Source organism: Paroedura picta, chromosome 7 (genome assembly GCF_049243985.1).
Source record: "Paroedura picta isolate Pp20150507F chromosome 7, Ppicta_v3.0, whole genome shotgun sequence".
NCBI lineage: Eukaryota > Metazoa > Chordata > Lepidosauria > Squamata > Gekkonidae > Paroedura > Paroedura picta.
The window spans coordinates 82,787,811-82,804,079 of record NC_135375.1 but is presented as its reverse complement, the minus strand read 5'-3'; the positions used below and the strand labels follow the sequence as shown (position 1 = coordinate 82,804,079).

General features: G+C 40.7%; 1 protein-coding gene across 23 annotated transcripts in view; it reads left to right on the top strand.

Annotated features, from left to right (window-relative positions):
* ELAVL2 (ELAV like RNA binding protein 2) overlaps nt 1-16,269 on the top strand; it is a 177,390-nt gene that overhangs the window by 96,823 nt on the left and 64,298 nt on the right. For 7 of the 23 annotated variants that reach the window (XM_077345216.1, XM_077345214.1, XM_077345204.1 and 4 more), the window contains 2 exons: nt 5,999-6,089; nt 8,517-8,760. In XM_077345216.1, coding sequence (XP_077201331.1) covers nt 6,018-6,089; nt 8,517-8,760 — 316 coding nt within the window. In that variant the 5' untranslated portion in view covers nt 5,999-6,017. Of the gene's footprint in view, nt 1-5,998; nt 6,115-7,859; nt 7,880-8,516; nt 8,761-16,269 lie in introns of those variants that run through there. The other 16 variants (XM_077345220.1, XM_077345218.1, XM_077345207.1 and 13 more) reach the window with 4 other exon arrangements.

Genomic DNA, 16,269 nt, shown 5'->3' with positions numbered 1-16,269 from the left:
AATCTTTATTTAATGTCGCTCCTCACATAATTACCGACTAGATATGCAATAAAGAAGTCATGCAGGAAATGTCATGGGTAGTAGAACTAAGATGTTCCTGTGAAAGAGTTGAATCCTGTTGATGACTAGACCAGTGGATAACCACTAAATATAATGCACAGTTCTTTGGATGTGCTAAAATTAACACATCAACAATTTTCAGTGCCTTTTGTTCTCCCCCCTGAAAATTAAACAATGTGGGAAAGGTACATGCATGGTTGATTTTTATTGTTTCCATGTAACACTTTAATTTTGTTTGAATCTAATGTTTAAACCACACTGAATTCATTAGCCTAAAATTTCAGTTCAAGTATTTGTTACTATTGGGACACAAAATTAACACAGAGTACTTTTTAAAAATTAAATATAGGTCACAATAAATATTGTTAATCTGATCATTATTTTGGGTACTGGGAAAGTTTTCTGGAAAATTTTACTAGTTCTCAAGATAATGTAAATCATTGAGGATAAGTAGAGGAGTTAAGCATTGGTTTAGAGTGGGGCAGAAGGTGATAGGGAACCCTAATGACTAAGCGACACCATATAAACATTTCAAGCTCCTTTCTGTGTCTTGGCTGTGTTGAGATTATCTGAGCATCTGCCACATGCCTGGTACTTAGTACTGAACTCCATTGTCAAACCAGTGTCCTCACTACCCCCCAAATCTGAGATTGTGGCACAGGGCTATAATGTGGAGGCATTTTTAAACCCTAGAGATTTTTACTACAGAAAAAGTAGTCCTTAATTGCTCTAGAAGAAAAGCGTTTATCTTTAAAATGAAACAAGATCTTAGGGAAATATAGTTGTACCAGTGTGTGCCAAGTGCCTTTTCCTCAGTTGCACACATCTATTTATCTGGTATTGTGGGATGCATTTTTAGGTAGCAGGGGGAGTCCTTTGCAAACAGGATTCTCTAATTCTAATAAAGAAATAACTTATTAGCCATATCTGTCATCATGTTTCCAGATATATTTCAGAATGCCACCTACCCTGCAGCATCTCTTCAGGGAACATTGATACAGAAGAACAGATGAAGTGTTCATAGTAGAATTACAAGCAAATAAGTTTCTCCTCTAGTAGATTGCATGCCTTACTTGGATATATGAGCAGGGAATTCTTTGATTTCATAGCACTCTGTCTGTTACTTTAGTGCTATACTAACCTTTCTGAATTTAAAATTGAGAAATCAGTTAAAAGGGAGTTCTCAAGTGTACAGACAGAAGTAATGTATAGTTGAAGGAGTGTGGTCTCAGGGCTTACCATCTTCCTTCTCTCCCTGCCAGTGGAGAATCTAAGCTTATCAGACCTGTCTCACTTTTATACTGTTTTCTTTTTAGAAGCTTCTCATAGCCCCATTCCATGTGTCAGAGGACTTGTCAACTTCAATGGGATTTACTCCTGCTTAAGCATGGATAGGAGAAGCAACCCTATTCTGCTTCTCAGTATCACAGCATTATCCGTGTGTGTGGTCAGCAATGGTGGCTCTCTAAAAATAGGTGTCTGATAGTACTTTTTAAATTATCTAGTCCAGTGGTCCCCAACCCCCAGTCCGGGGACTGGTGCTGGTCCGTAGATCAGTCGGTACCGGGCCGTGACTCCTCCTTGTCCTCCTCCCCAGCTGCTGCCTCAGGGCCGCCCTGCCACTCTGCCACCGGCTCACCTGTGGTGCTCTCCAGTGGCTACCATGGCTGGGGCTCCCCCTCGGCACGGCACTGCGCAGCTACTGCTGGCAGCACCCCCCAGAGGGCAGCGGGAAGTCAGGGGCACCGGCAGGAAAGCTAGTGGAGCAGGGGCTCAGGCAGCAGCAGCAGCGACGTCCCTCGGCAGAAGACTACCCCCCCCCCCCGCCAGGCCTCAGTAAAATTGTCAAGCGCTGACCGGTCCCCGGTGATAAAAAGGTTGGGGACCATTGAACTAGTCAACTTAAAAATCAGTAGTAGTGAGACATTTTTATTGACATAAATATACTTGGAGTGAGAACATAAAAGAGTTTGATATTGCCGGCTCCTAAGTTTTGCATGTAGAGTCCTAGAGCTGCACCAGATTTCTCTTGGACTGTATGACCCTGGGGGTACCTTCCAACTCTATGATTCTATGAACTGAGTTCCAAGTAGTATCTGTGGGGTCAGTTAAGCTATGTGCTGTTTTCTCTGTAGAGGGCTAACAGTTCAGGAACCACACAGGCATTTGTGTGTGTATTCCCTCATTGGGAAATGTGGCTGACATAGCAGCCAGGATAGTTTAGTGTTGTTGTTAATGGGTCCCTAGATTCTGGCTGGCTTTGGTAGTAGGCCATTATTTGTAGTCACTAATAACTCCCTCCTTCCTGTCACAGGGAGCTTTGACTCACAAAAGGATAAACCAGGAAAGGTTTACTGAACTTGAATCTTATTCTACTGCTGCCAACTAGCATGGCTGCCCTGCCTGATCTTAGCTCCCTTTCCTAACTTTGTCTCCTAACGGTGGGATGTAGAGAGCACCTACGGACCAAACTACACAGTATAAACATGTCAAGCATTGTATAGCATTGACGAGATTATTGCAATGTACCAAATATATATTTAGAAAAAAAATTGCCACCTCTCCAGACACCTACACTAGCTGGCATACCTGCTTGAGACTTGTACTTCTTCTTACCTTACTGTGAACATAATATCATGAGTTTCCAACCCTGTACTGGATGTCATATATTCTTCTACCATAAGTCTGGAGTTATTGGTATTACTAATCAGCCTAACCCGCTACTTGTCGCCAAATCTGTTAAATTTATCAAATGTCAAAACAGGAGAATTTTTCACAGCACAGTTTCTTCAGTGCTTTGCATATGTAAACACTTATTAACATTATAGCATTCCTCCTCCTATTTCTTTTGTCTGCTGATTTCAACAGCCAAGCCACTTTCCTCCTGTTGGGCTTGCACACACATACTGAGCGGTTATAAATATTTTAAATACAAAAGAGCCGAAGGGTGGCTTTTATTATTTTTATTTTATTAAAACGCTGTGTGCTGCCTTTGCAGCTCAAGGGGGCTTGATTTATTCCGCAAACATAAAATAAATCATTCATAAAACTCTCCACAGAAAAAAAAACCCTTGCCTTCAGCTCAAGTCCCACTAAATGCTATCAAACATTACAACCCTGCAGTGCTATCTAAAAGCCTCCAAAAGAGAATGCCCCCTCACTACTTCAGATAGTTTCCCAAAACAAACCCTGGAGGCCCCTGTTGAAATGAAACGGGCACGCCACGCAGACAACACTGGGCCGAGTCTACAGGATATTGACTAGCAGAGTATAATTTTAAGTTTTCTTGTCAGTAGGTATTTCACAGCCACTTGTATCTCTATCTCTGCTCCAAACCACTGCTTGTTTTTCTATATTAGCAACTGGCAGTTCTCATTGCATGTAGATTGCGTGACCGTCTGGCCAATGGGGTAATAATGAGTGTCAAAACAGAGGTGGTGCAAGATGGGTGGCCATGTTCGTCTGACCACAGCAGTAGAAAGGATCAAGAGTCCGGAAGCACCTTGAAGACGAACAAAATTTGTTAGTGTCTTCAAGAGTAACAAAATTTGTATCATGAGTTTTCTTGACACACTGCTTGTTTCTTTAGATACCAAACAATCCGAAGAAATGAGTAGTGACTCAGGGAAGCCACCAATTTTGTTAGCATTTAAGGTGCTATGGAACTTATGCTTTTTTCCTAGTATAACAGAGGCTGTTTGTGTGCAAAGCAATTCCCTTTAGTGGCATCGACCTCCTTTATAACTTTAATTCATTTTGAATATTGAGTCTGGGGCTAATATACATCTTCAATAATGTTGCATTCTTCATTGACGATAATGTTGGAAATACCTGGAAGTTTTTAGGGGATCCATTTTCTTGGAGAGCCTACATGAGAGATGTTTTTATTGAATAAAGCTTGCTTATACATAACAAGTTAGATAGCAGGGGCACAGGACACAGGAAGGCAATGCTGGATCCAAAGCAGCTTCTGTGTCGCATCCTCAGAACTAAAAATACGTGTCTGCTGGACAGACTGTAAGAACAATGTCTACCCAGTTTTCCTTGAGGCCATGTTCTCCTAGCTTGGGCTAACTACGCCAACAATAGTTGACTATCCAAGCTAGCTGAGGTCTGCTGTACTTGATTGCTAGGTCAAATGATGCTAACAGGCAACTACCATATTATGCTAAAATCGAGAGAGAATACAGTCTCTTGATTTGTCTTATAATAACAACCGCCAACAGAATTGTTTGTGTATCATTTTCTGTGCAGGGAATACAGGGTTTTGATAATACGGTGAAGAGCAGGGTGTCTAGTGAGACTGTACAATGACATGACACTAAATGTATCCTGTACCACTGCTTTTATCAGGTTTGTCAAGGTATTACATGAACAGCTAATAAATGTCAGTCCTGTTCAGTATGTGTTCCATCTCCTGTTGAATTTTTCCCTGCTTATCTCATTCATATTCAACGTGTAACTTGATAATTCTGTCCTTGGAGGATTCACTATTTTAAAGTGGAAAAGCATGCTTTTGCAGAAGGAAGAGACAACTCGGCAACTAAGTGTGTAAACTCACTTAATTGAGTTTCTACATTGAGGCTCTAAATAGTGCCAGATAATTGAGGCTCTACATAGTGCTAGTTTGCTTGCAAATTGGAGGCACTAGTCTGTTTGGGAGCACTATTAGTATACGCTAAAATATCAAGTTGTCTTCATGACTTTGACCTTCGATCGAAGAATGTTTATTGTAACAGGTAACAGGCTGGAAATAAACACCTGTGTATTCATTACAGGTGAAAAACCATCTCCTCTCAAGGAAACTTTTTTTTTTTTTGTAAAATGGAAGATTAATTATTTCAGGCTGTTGATCAACAGTAGCCTAATGGAGGCTATATGGATTGATGGGCCAATGAGCTTGTTTTATTGTCTAGTAGCTTTGGACTTTTAGTTGGAAGGTTATGTTTATTTTTACAGTTGAAGTGTGCTTCTGATTAAAAGCCAACATAAACTGTCCTTCAGAATACCTACCTTTTCAAAGTCTCATTTGTGAATACAGACACACACGCACACATATGCCTACATATTATGGCTAGAGTATACTCATGCCTGGATTGCTAAAATAATCCAAATGAGAGACTTGAATAGCTTTGCTTGGCACATTCATGTTTGTGGTGCAAAACTTCTCTACCATCATCATGTCAATACCTGGGCAACTTGTAATAAATTGTAAATGGCATATGCGCTTTACCACCACCTAGCTTTGCTAAATTTAAATCCCACTAGGTTTGCAATTTGCATGGGACTTCATTTTTTCTTTGGGCCTTGAACAAAATGCATCATGGAAAATATTTCTCTTGAGTTATTTGCTCCATGTGTACAAAGCTACTTGTTTGTATTATTTCCTTAGCATACAATGAACTAGCTTATTAGTACAGCATTGAATTTAACTGAGATCTTACCAAGTCTTTTATCAACAGCATTAACAGCTTAGTAGAATGAGGCAACAGTTGGTATTAGAAGACTTGGTGAAGGTGAATGTAGTCCATGGATTCCGTCTCTGAATTAGAATGACAACTGTTTTCTTTTCCATCTGTCTCTACTTTCATACTCAATTGGCTTAGCTTCCTTCTCCCCCCCCCCTTCCGCCCTCGTGAGGAGGTGGTTCTTTTATACATGGGTGGTATGATTGCACTAACATAAGATTAAGCTTGGATACAAAGTGACTAGCTCATGCTACATTTACATCAGGCTTCTAAAAAGTATCTTAATTCTTGCAAGAAAAACATGTTAAATGAATTTGAAACGATTAGATTGGAATTGCCTGAAATTCTATTAAGCCACACTGCATGGACGTGCTGGGAATATAAATACAATTACTGTAAATTTGTACAAACTGATTTGTTGCATTATCTTGCTAATCTAACATATGGTACTTTTTGTGTCCATATTGCAGACGGCAACTCCAAACTAACATGGCAGTCAGACTGTGTGATGTGGCTTCTCTGCTTAGAAGTGGTTCGTGGGCAGCAGAGCCTTGGACCGGGGTCTGTGGGATTTTTCTTAAATTCTGTAGGCTATTTTTAACATGTTACAATGGTGCTGAGGCCATACCAAACACTTTAAATCATACTTGGAATAATTTGATACGTCTTTTCTAAGTTTTGGGTAGGAATTAGGCTGTGTCCCTGGTCTTGGGCAGGGCATCCTTCTAAACTTCTAATACACATAAGATTTCCTGGAATGCCACCTGCCGCCTTCTTGATTGTAACTTGAATTATCTGTTTAGTACAATTTTTAAATATAGTATTGTATTAAAGCTGTTTTGGTATGGTCTGAATGCTGTATAAGTTGCTTTTGAAAGTAATTTATATGTGTATTTTTTTGGTTACTGATTGAAATGATAGAATTTTCACTCATTGATCTGCTTGGCTGGAAAGAGTAAAATTCAGGACAGATGCAAATCAGGTTTCTCCTCAGTGCTTTTTCATAAACCTTTTAATGAGGAACTAATTTAAAGTGTAAGATGTTAATGTCTTATGCAGAAGCAAATGGCTTTGTGTCAGTGGCGTTGTGATTTATCACAACACAACTGCACTTGTACATGTGAACATTCTCACATTTATGAGACAAGAATAAAATGCTAAAACCAATCAGTTCCTGTTTTTAAATTGTGCTCATTAGTCAATCAATCAACACGTTTCAGTTAGACACTTCTAGGAAGCTTCAGCTTGACGATATTGTTATTGCCCATCACTTTTTCCAGAAATGGGAATGTCTGACTAGAAATTGGTTAAAATTGTTCTTAGTTGATTTTCTACATAGCCAGCTTAGTCTTGTAGGAATTCAGAAGTTAACCTATAAGCGAATAATAAATATTTCTTTGTCAGTAGTCATCTGGATTTTTTGGTATTTCTTCACTTTTCTGGAACCCATTCATTTTTTTTCTGGGTGATCCATAATCTCCCTTTCCCTTTCCTACCTTATATAGTTTTTATATATATGACAGACATGCCAGTATTGACATAGCTCTTTTCTGGATACTAGCAGGTTAATTGTTGTCAAATTCCTGAATACGAGGTTTACTATGAATAACTTGCCACCCCCTTTTTATAGTTCTGAGGGCTGAAGTTGGGCCTACCGGAACTGTTATTCTGCTGTACTCCCTGCTATTGAATCATGCATAAGCTCTTTCATGAATGAAGTGAAGGCTTCCACATGATGCCATGGCAGGCAGGACTTTTTCTTAACTTCTCCATCGTTTTGTATTGTCTTCTGCCATGTTCCATGATGGGCCAAAGACCCTTGAGAACAGCTTTTCAGGGGACTATGTAAAGAAGACAGGAGAATCTCCGCTGCTCATTTGGCAGTATAAAACCAGCTCATTAAGAACCTGTTAATTGCTGCCTTTCGAAGTTAACATCCTTTAGTGAATTTGGGGTAGCATAATTTTATTAGCACAACATAATTGTTTGTTAAGCTATTTATTGGAACTAGGGTAAAATTCTGTCTTGGCAGGTTTAATAAAACATAGGTTCTCAGGTTTGGAAATCTTCCTGGAAACAGACCAAGTACCAAATCTCAAAAACAGAACCTTTAGGTTTTGTGTAGAAAAGTCGCTAACTGCTGCATTGTAGCAGTCCACCTGAAATTGAAATCAATCTTTTGCATGTAGGGTAGAACAAATCTTAATCCTCTGTTTTGAAATGAGCAATCCTTGTTTTGTTGACAGACTTATGGACTAGCTCAGTTTAACTGGATGTGCACATCTGCTTGTACTACTCTAGGGGCATTGGAAGGAGCAACAGAAGTCCAAATTGTCGCATTCTAATTGGTGGTAAAGCTTTTCATTTCATCAAAGCTCCAGAAGTGTAGGGCAGAAGTAGACTTGCCAGCATTTCTACATTTAAACTTGTCAATTGCAAAGGCTTTTGGAACAGAAAAATTACTTGCTGGTACTATGATCAATACATTGAACCCTCTTTTTACTGGAAAAGTAACCAAAACAGTACATGGTTTATAATAATGCCTTTCCATGAAGTCTACTGTGTGCCATTGTTCACCTTTTTGCAATAATTGTGGAAGCTTCCCAGATGTGACTCTTGTACTTGCTCACTGCTGATGCTGTACCTGAATTCAGTATATCCACAGTTAAGTTTTTAAAAGATTTACTGAAATAATTTAGCTCTGAGCCAGGGATAAAAATGTTTGATTCCTTGAGACTGGCAAAAGCTCTTGAGACTTATTTTAATAGTCCAGTTGTAGAGAATCTTTTAGTAAAGTCTTTTGTGTTGCCTTAAAACTTTTGGGTTATGTGGGGTAGGGAATGAAAACTGCTTTATTGTAGAGCCCATTATTGCAGCCCTAACAATTGGCCACCTTTTGCATAGTGACGAAGATTTAAATTCTCGGCTAGAATCGCTAATAGATTCTGAAATATGAATTCTGACAGTTCCCATTTTCTCTGTTTTTAGCAGGTAATTGCTGCCATGGAAACACAACTGTCTAATGGACCAACTTGCAATAACACAACCAATGGTCCTACTACCATAAACAACAACTGCTCATCACCAGTTGATTCTGGAAACACAGAGGACAGCAAAACCAATTTAATAGTCAACTATCTTCCTCAGAACATGACACAAGAAGAGCTGAAAAGTCTTTTTGGGAGCATTGGGGAGATAGAATCCTGCAAACTTGTAAGAGACAAAATAACAGGTATGTACAGGCCTAGTGTGTGCATGTGACACAAATGTTACTTTTCAGCAGGAGCCTGAATAGCATTGCGTGCTTGTGAGTGACAGAAAAGGAGTTTTGGGGAATTGACTTGAGTGATGGCTTAGCATTTCAGCCTGGCTGTCATGCGTTAAATAGAAGACTTAACCAGGCTTTCAAAGAATAACCTGAGAAGCTTTCAAAAGCTCCTGGAAAAAGAGATTTAATTGTAAGGATGACCTAACAGTCCACATTGCCGGTGAAGAATACTTTTGCTTCCACAAAGGAATCCCAATTACCAACAGATTTTTAAAGCTGCCTTTTCTTAACGTTGTTTCTTCTTATGGCTAGAGAGGTGAACAAAAAATGGGACTGGAAAACGTGAAGCTGTCGTTTGTCTCGGTTGGCACGGCCTTTCTATCCACATCAGAGCTGCTGAGTGAAAGGATGGAGGAAAGAGGGAGGGATCTTTAGATTCATAATTAACCCGTTTGACTCCATTAATACTCTAGAATGGAGACCAAACTCAAAAAGTTGATGTTGTGTTGATAGTAGCTTTTTTGTCATAAAGAGATTTGGATGGGTGGCAGTCATATAGGCGAAGATAGACCTGTTGTATGACAAAATAAATTTTAAGGAGAATTTCTTCTGTTCAGAGGCATGTGCCTAATGACTATAATAGTCCGTAAAGGAATAGGCTGGTACTAAAAGAAGGCTTCCAAGGTCAACTCTTATGTTCACCTGGCTTTTAAACTTTCTGTAGTATTTACATGAACTGTGTAACATGCAAGGCAGGAGTTCAGACCTTGGTCCCAAGCTCTGCAACACAAATAACCTTCAAAAATCATATGCTGGTTCGATTCTTCTTTTGGATTGGCAGTTGTGTCTTGGTCACCTGTCATTTACAGCTTATTACCGTCTAGGTAGGTAGACAGTAAATTCAGTTCACTTTATAAATCCTGCATCTCTTCTGTTAGCTCAGTAAGATTAAAAAAAAAAAAAAAAACTTTCTTTCTCTCCCCTGCCTCTGTCTCCCAACTTTTATTTTAGCTTCTGTGTTTTGTATTCTTGGCACTTTCCCAGGATAGCATCTCCTCTTGTTCTCTCCTTGTTCCTATTCATCACCCTGTTCAGAAGTTGACTGTCATATTGACACTCAAGTGTTGGCAACTCCCTGTGTTTTTGTTCTAAAAACATTAAGAAATCTTAAACATTGTAAACGTAGTGCTTTGGAAAGGTTGCATTAATGGCTGCAAGTCAGCTTGAATAATTAGCAATTAGCGGCTTCTCTGCCTTGGAGATTTTTATGTGTGATTTAGCTTAATGCTCCTCGTGGCAAGGAATAGATAGCATGTATGCCTTGCTGATTCTTTATTCTTCCTGTGCACCAACTCTCCCCTCTGCATAGTTTATGTTGCTGCCTTGATCTGGCTGTGTAGAGCCTCTCTAATTCAATAATGTATGTAGTGAATACCAAATTGTGGTACTTTTGAATCTCCAGAGTAGTGGTTAAATTCTCGGACTAAGGCCTGAGAAATGCAGGTTCAAATCCCCAATCTGCCCTGGAATGCCCGTCACACTCCTCGAGTGCATCCTACTCTCAAGGAGGTTGCAAAAGTAAAATTTAGGACGGGAGACTCATGTATGGAGCTCTTAGCTCTTAAATTGACAGGTATTCCCCCCCCTCCAAAAAAAAAGAGTGGTAGATCTTTATATTCCGCACACATTAGATAATGCACTTTCAATTTACTTTAGAAGTAGATTTTCCTGTTCTGTATGGGAAAATTCAGCTCCAAAATCACATTGAAAGTGCATTCTCCATTGTGATCTATGAAGGAGGCGTGGTATGGACATCATGAACTTATGAAACCACCTTATTAGACCCTTGGTCCATTGAGGTTATTTTTGTCTACTCAGACTGGCAGTGGTTCCCTCGGTCTCAGGTAGAGGTCTTTTTGTTGTCCCATTCTGGAGAGGGATGGGTTAAAAATATGATTAGTTGCAGGAATATCCCTAGTCTCATTGACCTACTGTGTAGCTTTCCATGACATTCTTATCCTCAAATCTGCAAACGTAACAGCTGGTTGTAAGAATTATTGTGTATGTATGGCGTGCATTCAAAACTTCCAGTGTGCTGTCCAAACGTTACATGGAGCAATAAAACTGGCTTGTGTTGAACATGTTAGTGAAGTAAAATAATCTGTGCGAAAACCACTGGTAGCTTGACTAATAGCTTGGGTGGATTAAGAGAAATCTCTGAACTGTTCAGTCTGTAAATTGCAGTTTGAACCCAAGTGTCTATTAGAATCCAGTGGTTTTCTCCAGAGGACCACACAAGATACTTGTGGAAGAAAAATGTCAAGAGGGAATGGGTGCTTAGGTTAATATTCATCTGCTATATTCCTTGCAGTGGGTTGAGCTAAGCAGTTATTTCCCTGACTCCCTTCCTGGGAGAAAAATGATATGAGGCAGGGGTCAGCTCTAATTCTTAGTTCTTCTACTCACTGTTGTAAAATTTTCAGAAATGTTGAAGCCATGAAAATGGTAGGAAAACAAATATGTACAGTACCTTTTCTAGAGAAACCAAAACTTATTTTATTTAATTCATTTATGCCCCACATTTCTCCACGATGGGAATCCAAAGTGCCTGCCATCATTGTCCTCCATTTTGTTCTCTCAACCCTTTGAGGTAGGTTAGGCTGAGGTGTGTGACTGGCCCAATGAGCTTCCGTGGCCAAGTGGGGCTTCAAGCCTCAGTCTCCCAGATCCTGAACCAACACTGTAACCCAGCCTTTTTCAACCTTTGGACCATGGAGGAGCCCTTGAAATAATTGTTCAGGCTCTGAAGAACTCCAGAAGTGATGTCAGCTGGCCATGCATCTCTGCCACGCCCCCTAGAAGTTCCATGTCACCAGAAGTTATATCACCATTCATGTTACCATGCAGGCTTGAGTAGGATTGAGGGTGGAGGGAGAGACAGGATGCAGTTTGAAGGTTCAAGTAGGTGTGCAGGCTCCACCCCTTCCCAGGCACAGAAACCATGAGAGAACTCGCTCATGCTTGGGAAGGGGGAGCAATGAAAACAGCCAGTTCCCTAGCTAGTGGCCTAGTCCATTAATGCAGGAGGGGAGATGCCGTGGACCCTGTGGACTACAGAACACTATCTCTCTCGCTTTGCTCTTTTAATAATACATTATGCATTTTCTAATGGCAGAATGGAACTTCCTTTCATCTGACTTTCGACTGGTTTCAGTGAAATGGCACTCCTGGGGAATAGATAGGAAAACCTGAGGAGTGGCATGACTGAGGTGGGGGGGGGGGGGAAGCACTGGGAAAGCACTTACTCTGGATCCAGCTCATTCGGTATAACTTGGTGTGACAGATTTTACACTGTGTGACATGTAATTGAAAACTTTTAACAGATTTTATTTTATGCTCTGTAATGGGCAAACGGACACATATATAAGGGAAAAGCAAATCCTTTCCTTTTGCTATACTTTCCAACTGAAAATATCCCCCACCATTGATATTTTCCTTCATTCCCCCACCATTATTTTTCTTTCTGAGATACTATGCAGTTATCTAAGTTTTGCCCATTGGGTCAAATGTTTCTTTTTTGTGGTTTCAGTAATAAAAACTGGGTGAAGAAGATTTAAATAAGCCCTTCTTATTTGTGCCAGTATTTTACTTTAAACCACTGCCCTTAGCACAACTACATTGCCTAAAATTTTAAAAAATGCCACATATGGAATATAGAGTTCTTTCCCATGGAAGCTGAGATGAAACCAATTTGATCCATGTTATAGGATGGATTGCCTGACTCCTTATATTTCTGTTCTTAAGTAGCACTGCCAACAGTCTTCATTAGATTGGTTATGAAATACACGTTTGAGTCTTTTTAGTTTAACCTGAGTCTCTCATTACATCAAAATGAGAAGCATTACTTCATGTCAGGAAAAAGGAATGCATTGAAAGTGGCATAGGGCATTCCAGCAGCTGTAGAGCAATTTTGTCGTCAGGCTGCTATAATATTCTTATTCAGATTTGTACAAAATGGGTTTTGTTTTCAATTCCTGTAACTCCAGTTTAGCTCTGGAAAGAGGTGGTCTTGGCAACTCTGAACTTCATAGAATTGGAGAACATTTTAAAAATTGGTGTCAACTGCTTGCTTGCTTATATATATATGTATGGATCTCTGTTGAAATGGCATCAGATCTGAATTTCCATTGGGAATCTTGAAATTTCTGCTGTTACTGCAAGAGTGGTATAGTTTGGAAGAGAAATATGCCACTTAATGGTGTACAGCCTTGTTTTTGAGATTATTGATGTAGGTCAAGGGTCCCCAACATGGTGCCTTGTGGGTGCCATGGCATCCACTGGCACCTTTCCTGGCTCCTACCAAGTATTTTTAGAATGTAGGTGGGGCTAGGTGGGGGTTTTGCCCAGCAAGGGTTGTCCCAGTCCAGTCAGCCAAGTCGTCCTATCAGGAAGTTCAAAAGCACAGAGAAAGTGCTATTTTCAGAACATAGCTGCAGAGCCCATGGCCACTTGAACCCCTAACTATGAGTGACAGCCATTTTACGTACTCAACCAGGGGCTGTGAGGAAGAACCTTTGGATTCTACAAAACGTTTGGGCAACTAGGGAGCTGGTGAGAAGGAAAGGCAGGTGCGAATTTCAGTTTCCATTGAGCTGACATTGTATTCAGTGGACACCATGTTAGGGTGATGGATAAATAATGTACCTGAATCTGGGCCCTTTAATTTCCCTCCAGAGCTGTTCTCACTAATTAGGTAGACTATGAAGAAGGGGCTGAGAATTTCTGCTAACAGGGAAGCCTTAGTTCAGATATCTAGCCCTCCCTCCTACTCTCGCCCCCCCATCCCAAGCCTGAGAAATCAGGAAGAGCCTCAATAAGTAAAGGATTTTGATAGCCAACTAAAGCGGCAGAAAAGGAAAATTAAAGCACAGACCAAAGGGAAATTAAGAATTCTTCCCTAGATCCAGCATAAATGAGAAGTCCGTTCCCTTCTTTGAGTTCTTTGAGAAGAAGTTGAAGACAGAATAGTCAAAGCCCATGGCTAATAGGCAGTTCCCAGGCTTCATTAAAAAAACTATATGCATTACCATCTTATGAAAGTGAGTTTTTGCGGGTGCCCCAGGTTGATCCTTCCATCATAGCATTACAGTTTTCAGGATTACTGTCGGAGACTGTTAAGACTTCATCAGAGATAACATGGGCAAAAGGGCTGACTTTGTGCTAAAGAAGGCCACAGCCACGGTGATCAGAGCATCCACTATGACTTCTAAGTAACCAAGGCAGCCGAAGTGTGGAACAAGAAGGTACTTCTGCTGATTCCACATAACAATTCCTGTCTGAGATGTCAACACACTACTCAAGGCAATGTCCTTCACAGTGGACTCCTTGATTCCCCCCCCCCTCAAGGGTCATGGCTTCAGTAGCAGCAGCGATGAGAACATTATGGCTGCACACATGGCAGGATGGATCACCACTCAAAAGGCATAGTCTTGGCCTACACATTCCATGGGAACAGACTGCTTGGTGATGTGCCTGACAGTGCCCTGGTGGAGACTAGGGATAAGAAAAAGGCACTTCTTAGAACATTGAGGTACAACAATAGAAGTCAGTTTGGAAATTTCTCCTTTTGTGCCCAACATGTAATTCTTAGATTCAGGCAAGAAACAAGATTCAACTAGAAACAATCAAGACTGACATTCAGAAGGGAAATCTTCAACCCCAGGTTTAACAAAAAAACATCAGATTGGGCAGGGCTAGTTGAGGTGGGAATACCTGTAAGGTGTTATTTGCTATCATCTCTGGTGGGAAGATGTCTGATTCACTTCAGGGATGTCTAGATCAATTCCCTTACCAATAGTTGGGCAGTAGAGATACCAATGGATATATCACATAACATATCCTGTCCATAACAAAACTAGTGAACCATCAAAGCAATTGACCATCTTCTAAACGTGCAAGCAATAAAGCCTGTCCTCACTCAGAAAGGGGGCATAGAGTATTCCCTTATTTTCTTTACAGCCCCCCCAAAGGAATGGGGATTGAAGAGCAATTCTCAATCTGAAATATCTCAGCAGAGTCATGAAATTGACTTATTTCCGAATGGACACCCTGCAATTGATCACCAGGTCCTTACAACCAGAAGAGTACCTCGCATTGATAAATGTGATGGTGGCTTAGCTCCACATACTAATATTCAAGAGTCACAGAGATTTCTGCACTCCTGTGTTCAAGGGAATAAACTGCAGTTCAGAGCTCTGTCCTTCAGCCTACCTGCAGCTCCACATGTTTTTTTAATTGCTGTTAAATCCATTCATAAAAGTGAGATAATAAGGAGTTCAAATCAAGTAGACAGCCTCCTAATCAGGTCAAGTTCCTGACAGAAGTCAAGGAGGAATGCAAGAAAACCATCAGGTACATACAAGCCTAGAAATTCCTTGTGAACCAGTGCAGAGGTCTGAACACATAAGCATACACCATGTTCAACTGTCTTTTTCACAGATAGGGAAGCAAAGAAGATGGAGGATCTAGCAGAAATGATAATAAAGAACAGATCCTCATCTCTAATAATCCTCACAACAGTAGTGGGCCTTATTTCAACAAACAGGGAGTATCCACATCCAGTGTGCTTCACAGAGAAATAGTCAGGATCCTAACATGGGATCCTAATGTGGGCCAGTACGTCCCTCCCCCAGGGCATTGAGATCACCTGATGGAAATCTGTTGAAGATCCCCTGGCCAAAGGAGATGAGACTGGTCTCAACCAGGGCCAGGGCCTTTTCAGTAGAGATAAGGGCCCTGCGGGATTTTAACCAGTTTTGCAGGGCCTGCAGGACAGAACTGTTCCATCAGGCCTATAGTCGAGGCTCATATGGCCCATCTAGAAATACTCTCCTCACCCCTGGAAACTAAGGGAAGAGCCATCCTTCAAGGAGCTACCCATTCTCCCCCCCCCCATCTAGAATTTTAGATGAATTGGGTGTAAATTGAATTATAAAATGGTTTACTGTTACATTATGTGATTTTGTACATTATTGATTTTGCCTTGTGTTGTTACCTACGCAGACAGGTTGTAAGAATAAAGATTTATTTTTTATTTAGAGGACAAAATATCTCCGGGCAGAACACATCAAAAGAATGGCAAGCATTCAAGCAGACTGGCTCAGCAGGCAGGCAATCCAAGAGGGGGAATAGTCCCTCAAGAATGAACTTTTTAATCCAATTTCAATCCAATTCAGGCCCCACTGGTGGATCTCATTTCATCTTCAATGACCCCCCAGATGGGCCTATACATCAAATTCCATCATCCTCAGGTCAAAGGAACAGATGGCCAAGAGGTCTGCTATACTGATTTCCACCAGTCCCAATACTACCAAAATTAATAAGATCAAGGAACAAACTGGCAGAGGTCAAACTAATGGCTCCCTTGAAGCCTCATTGTCTGTGGTTCGCGATCCTACTTTTAATGTTGACAGG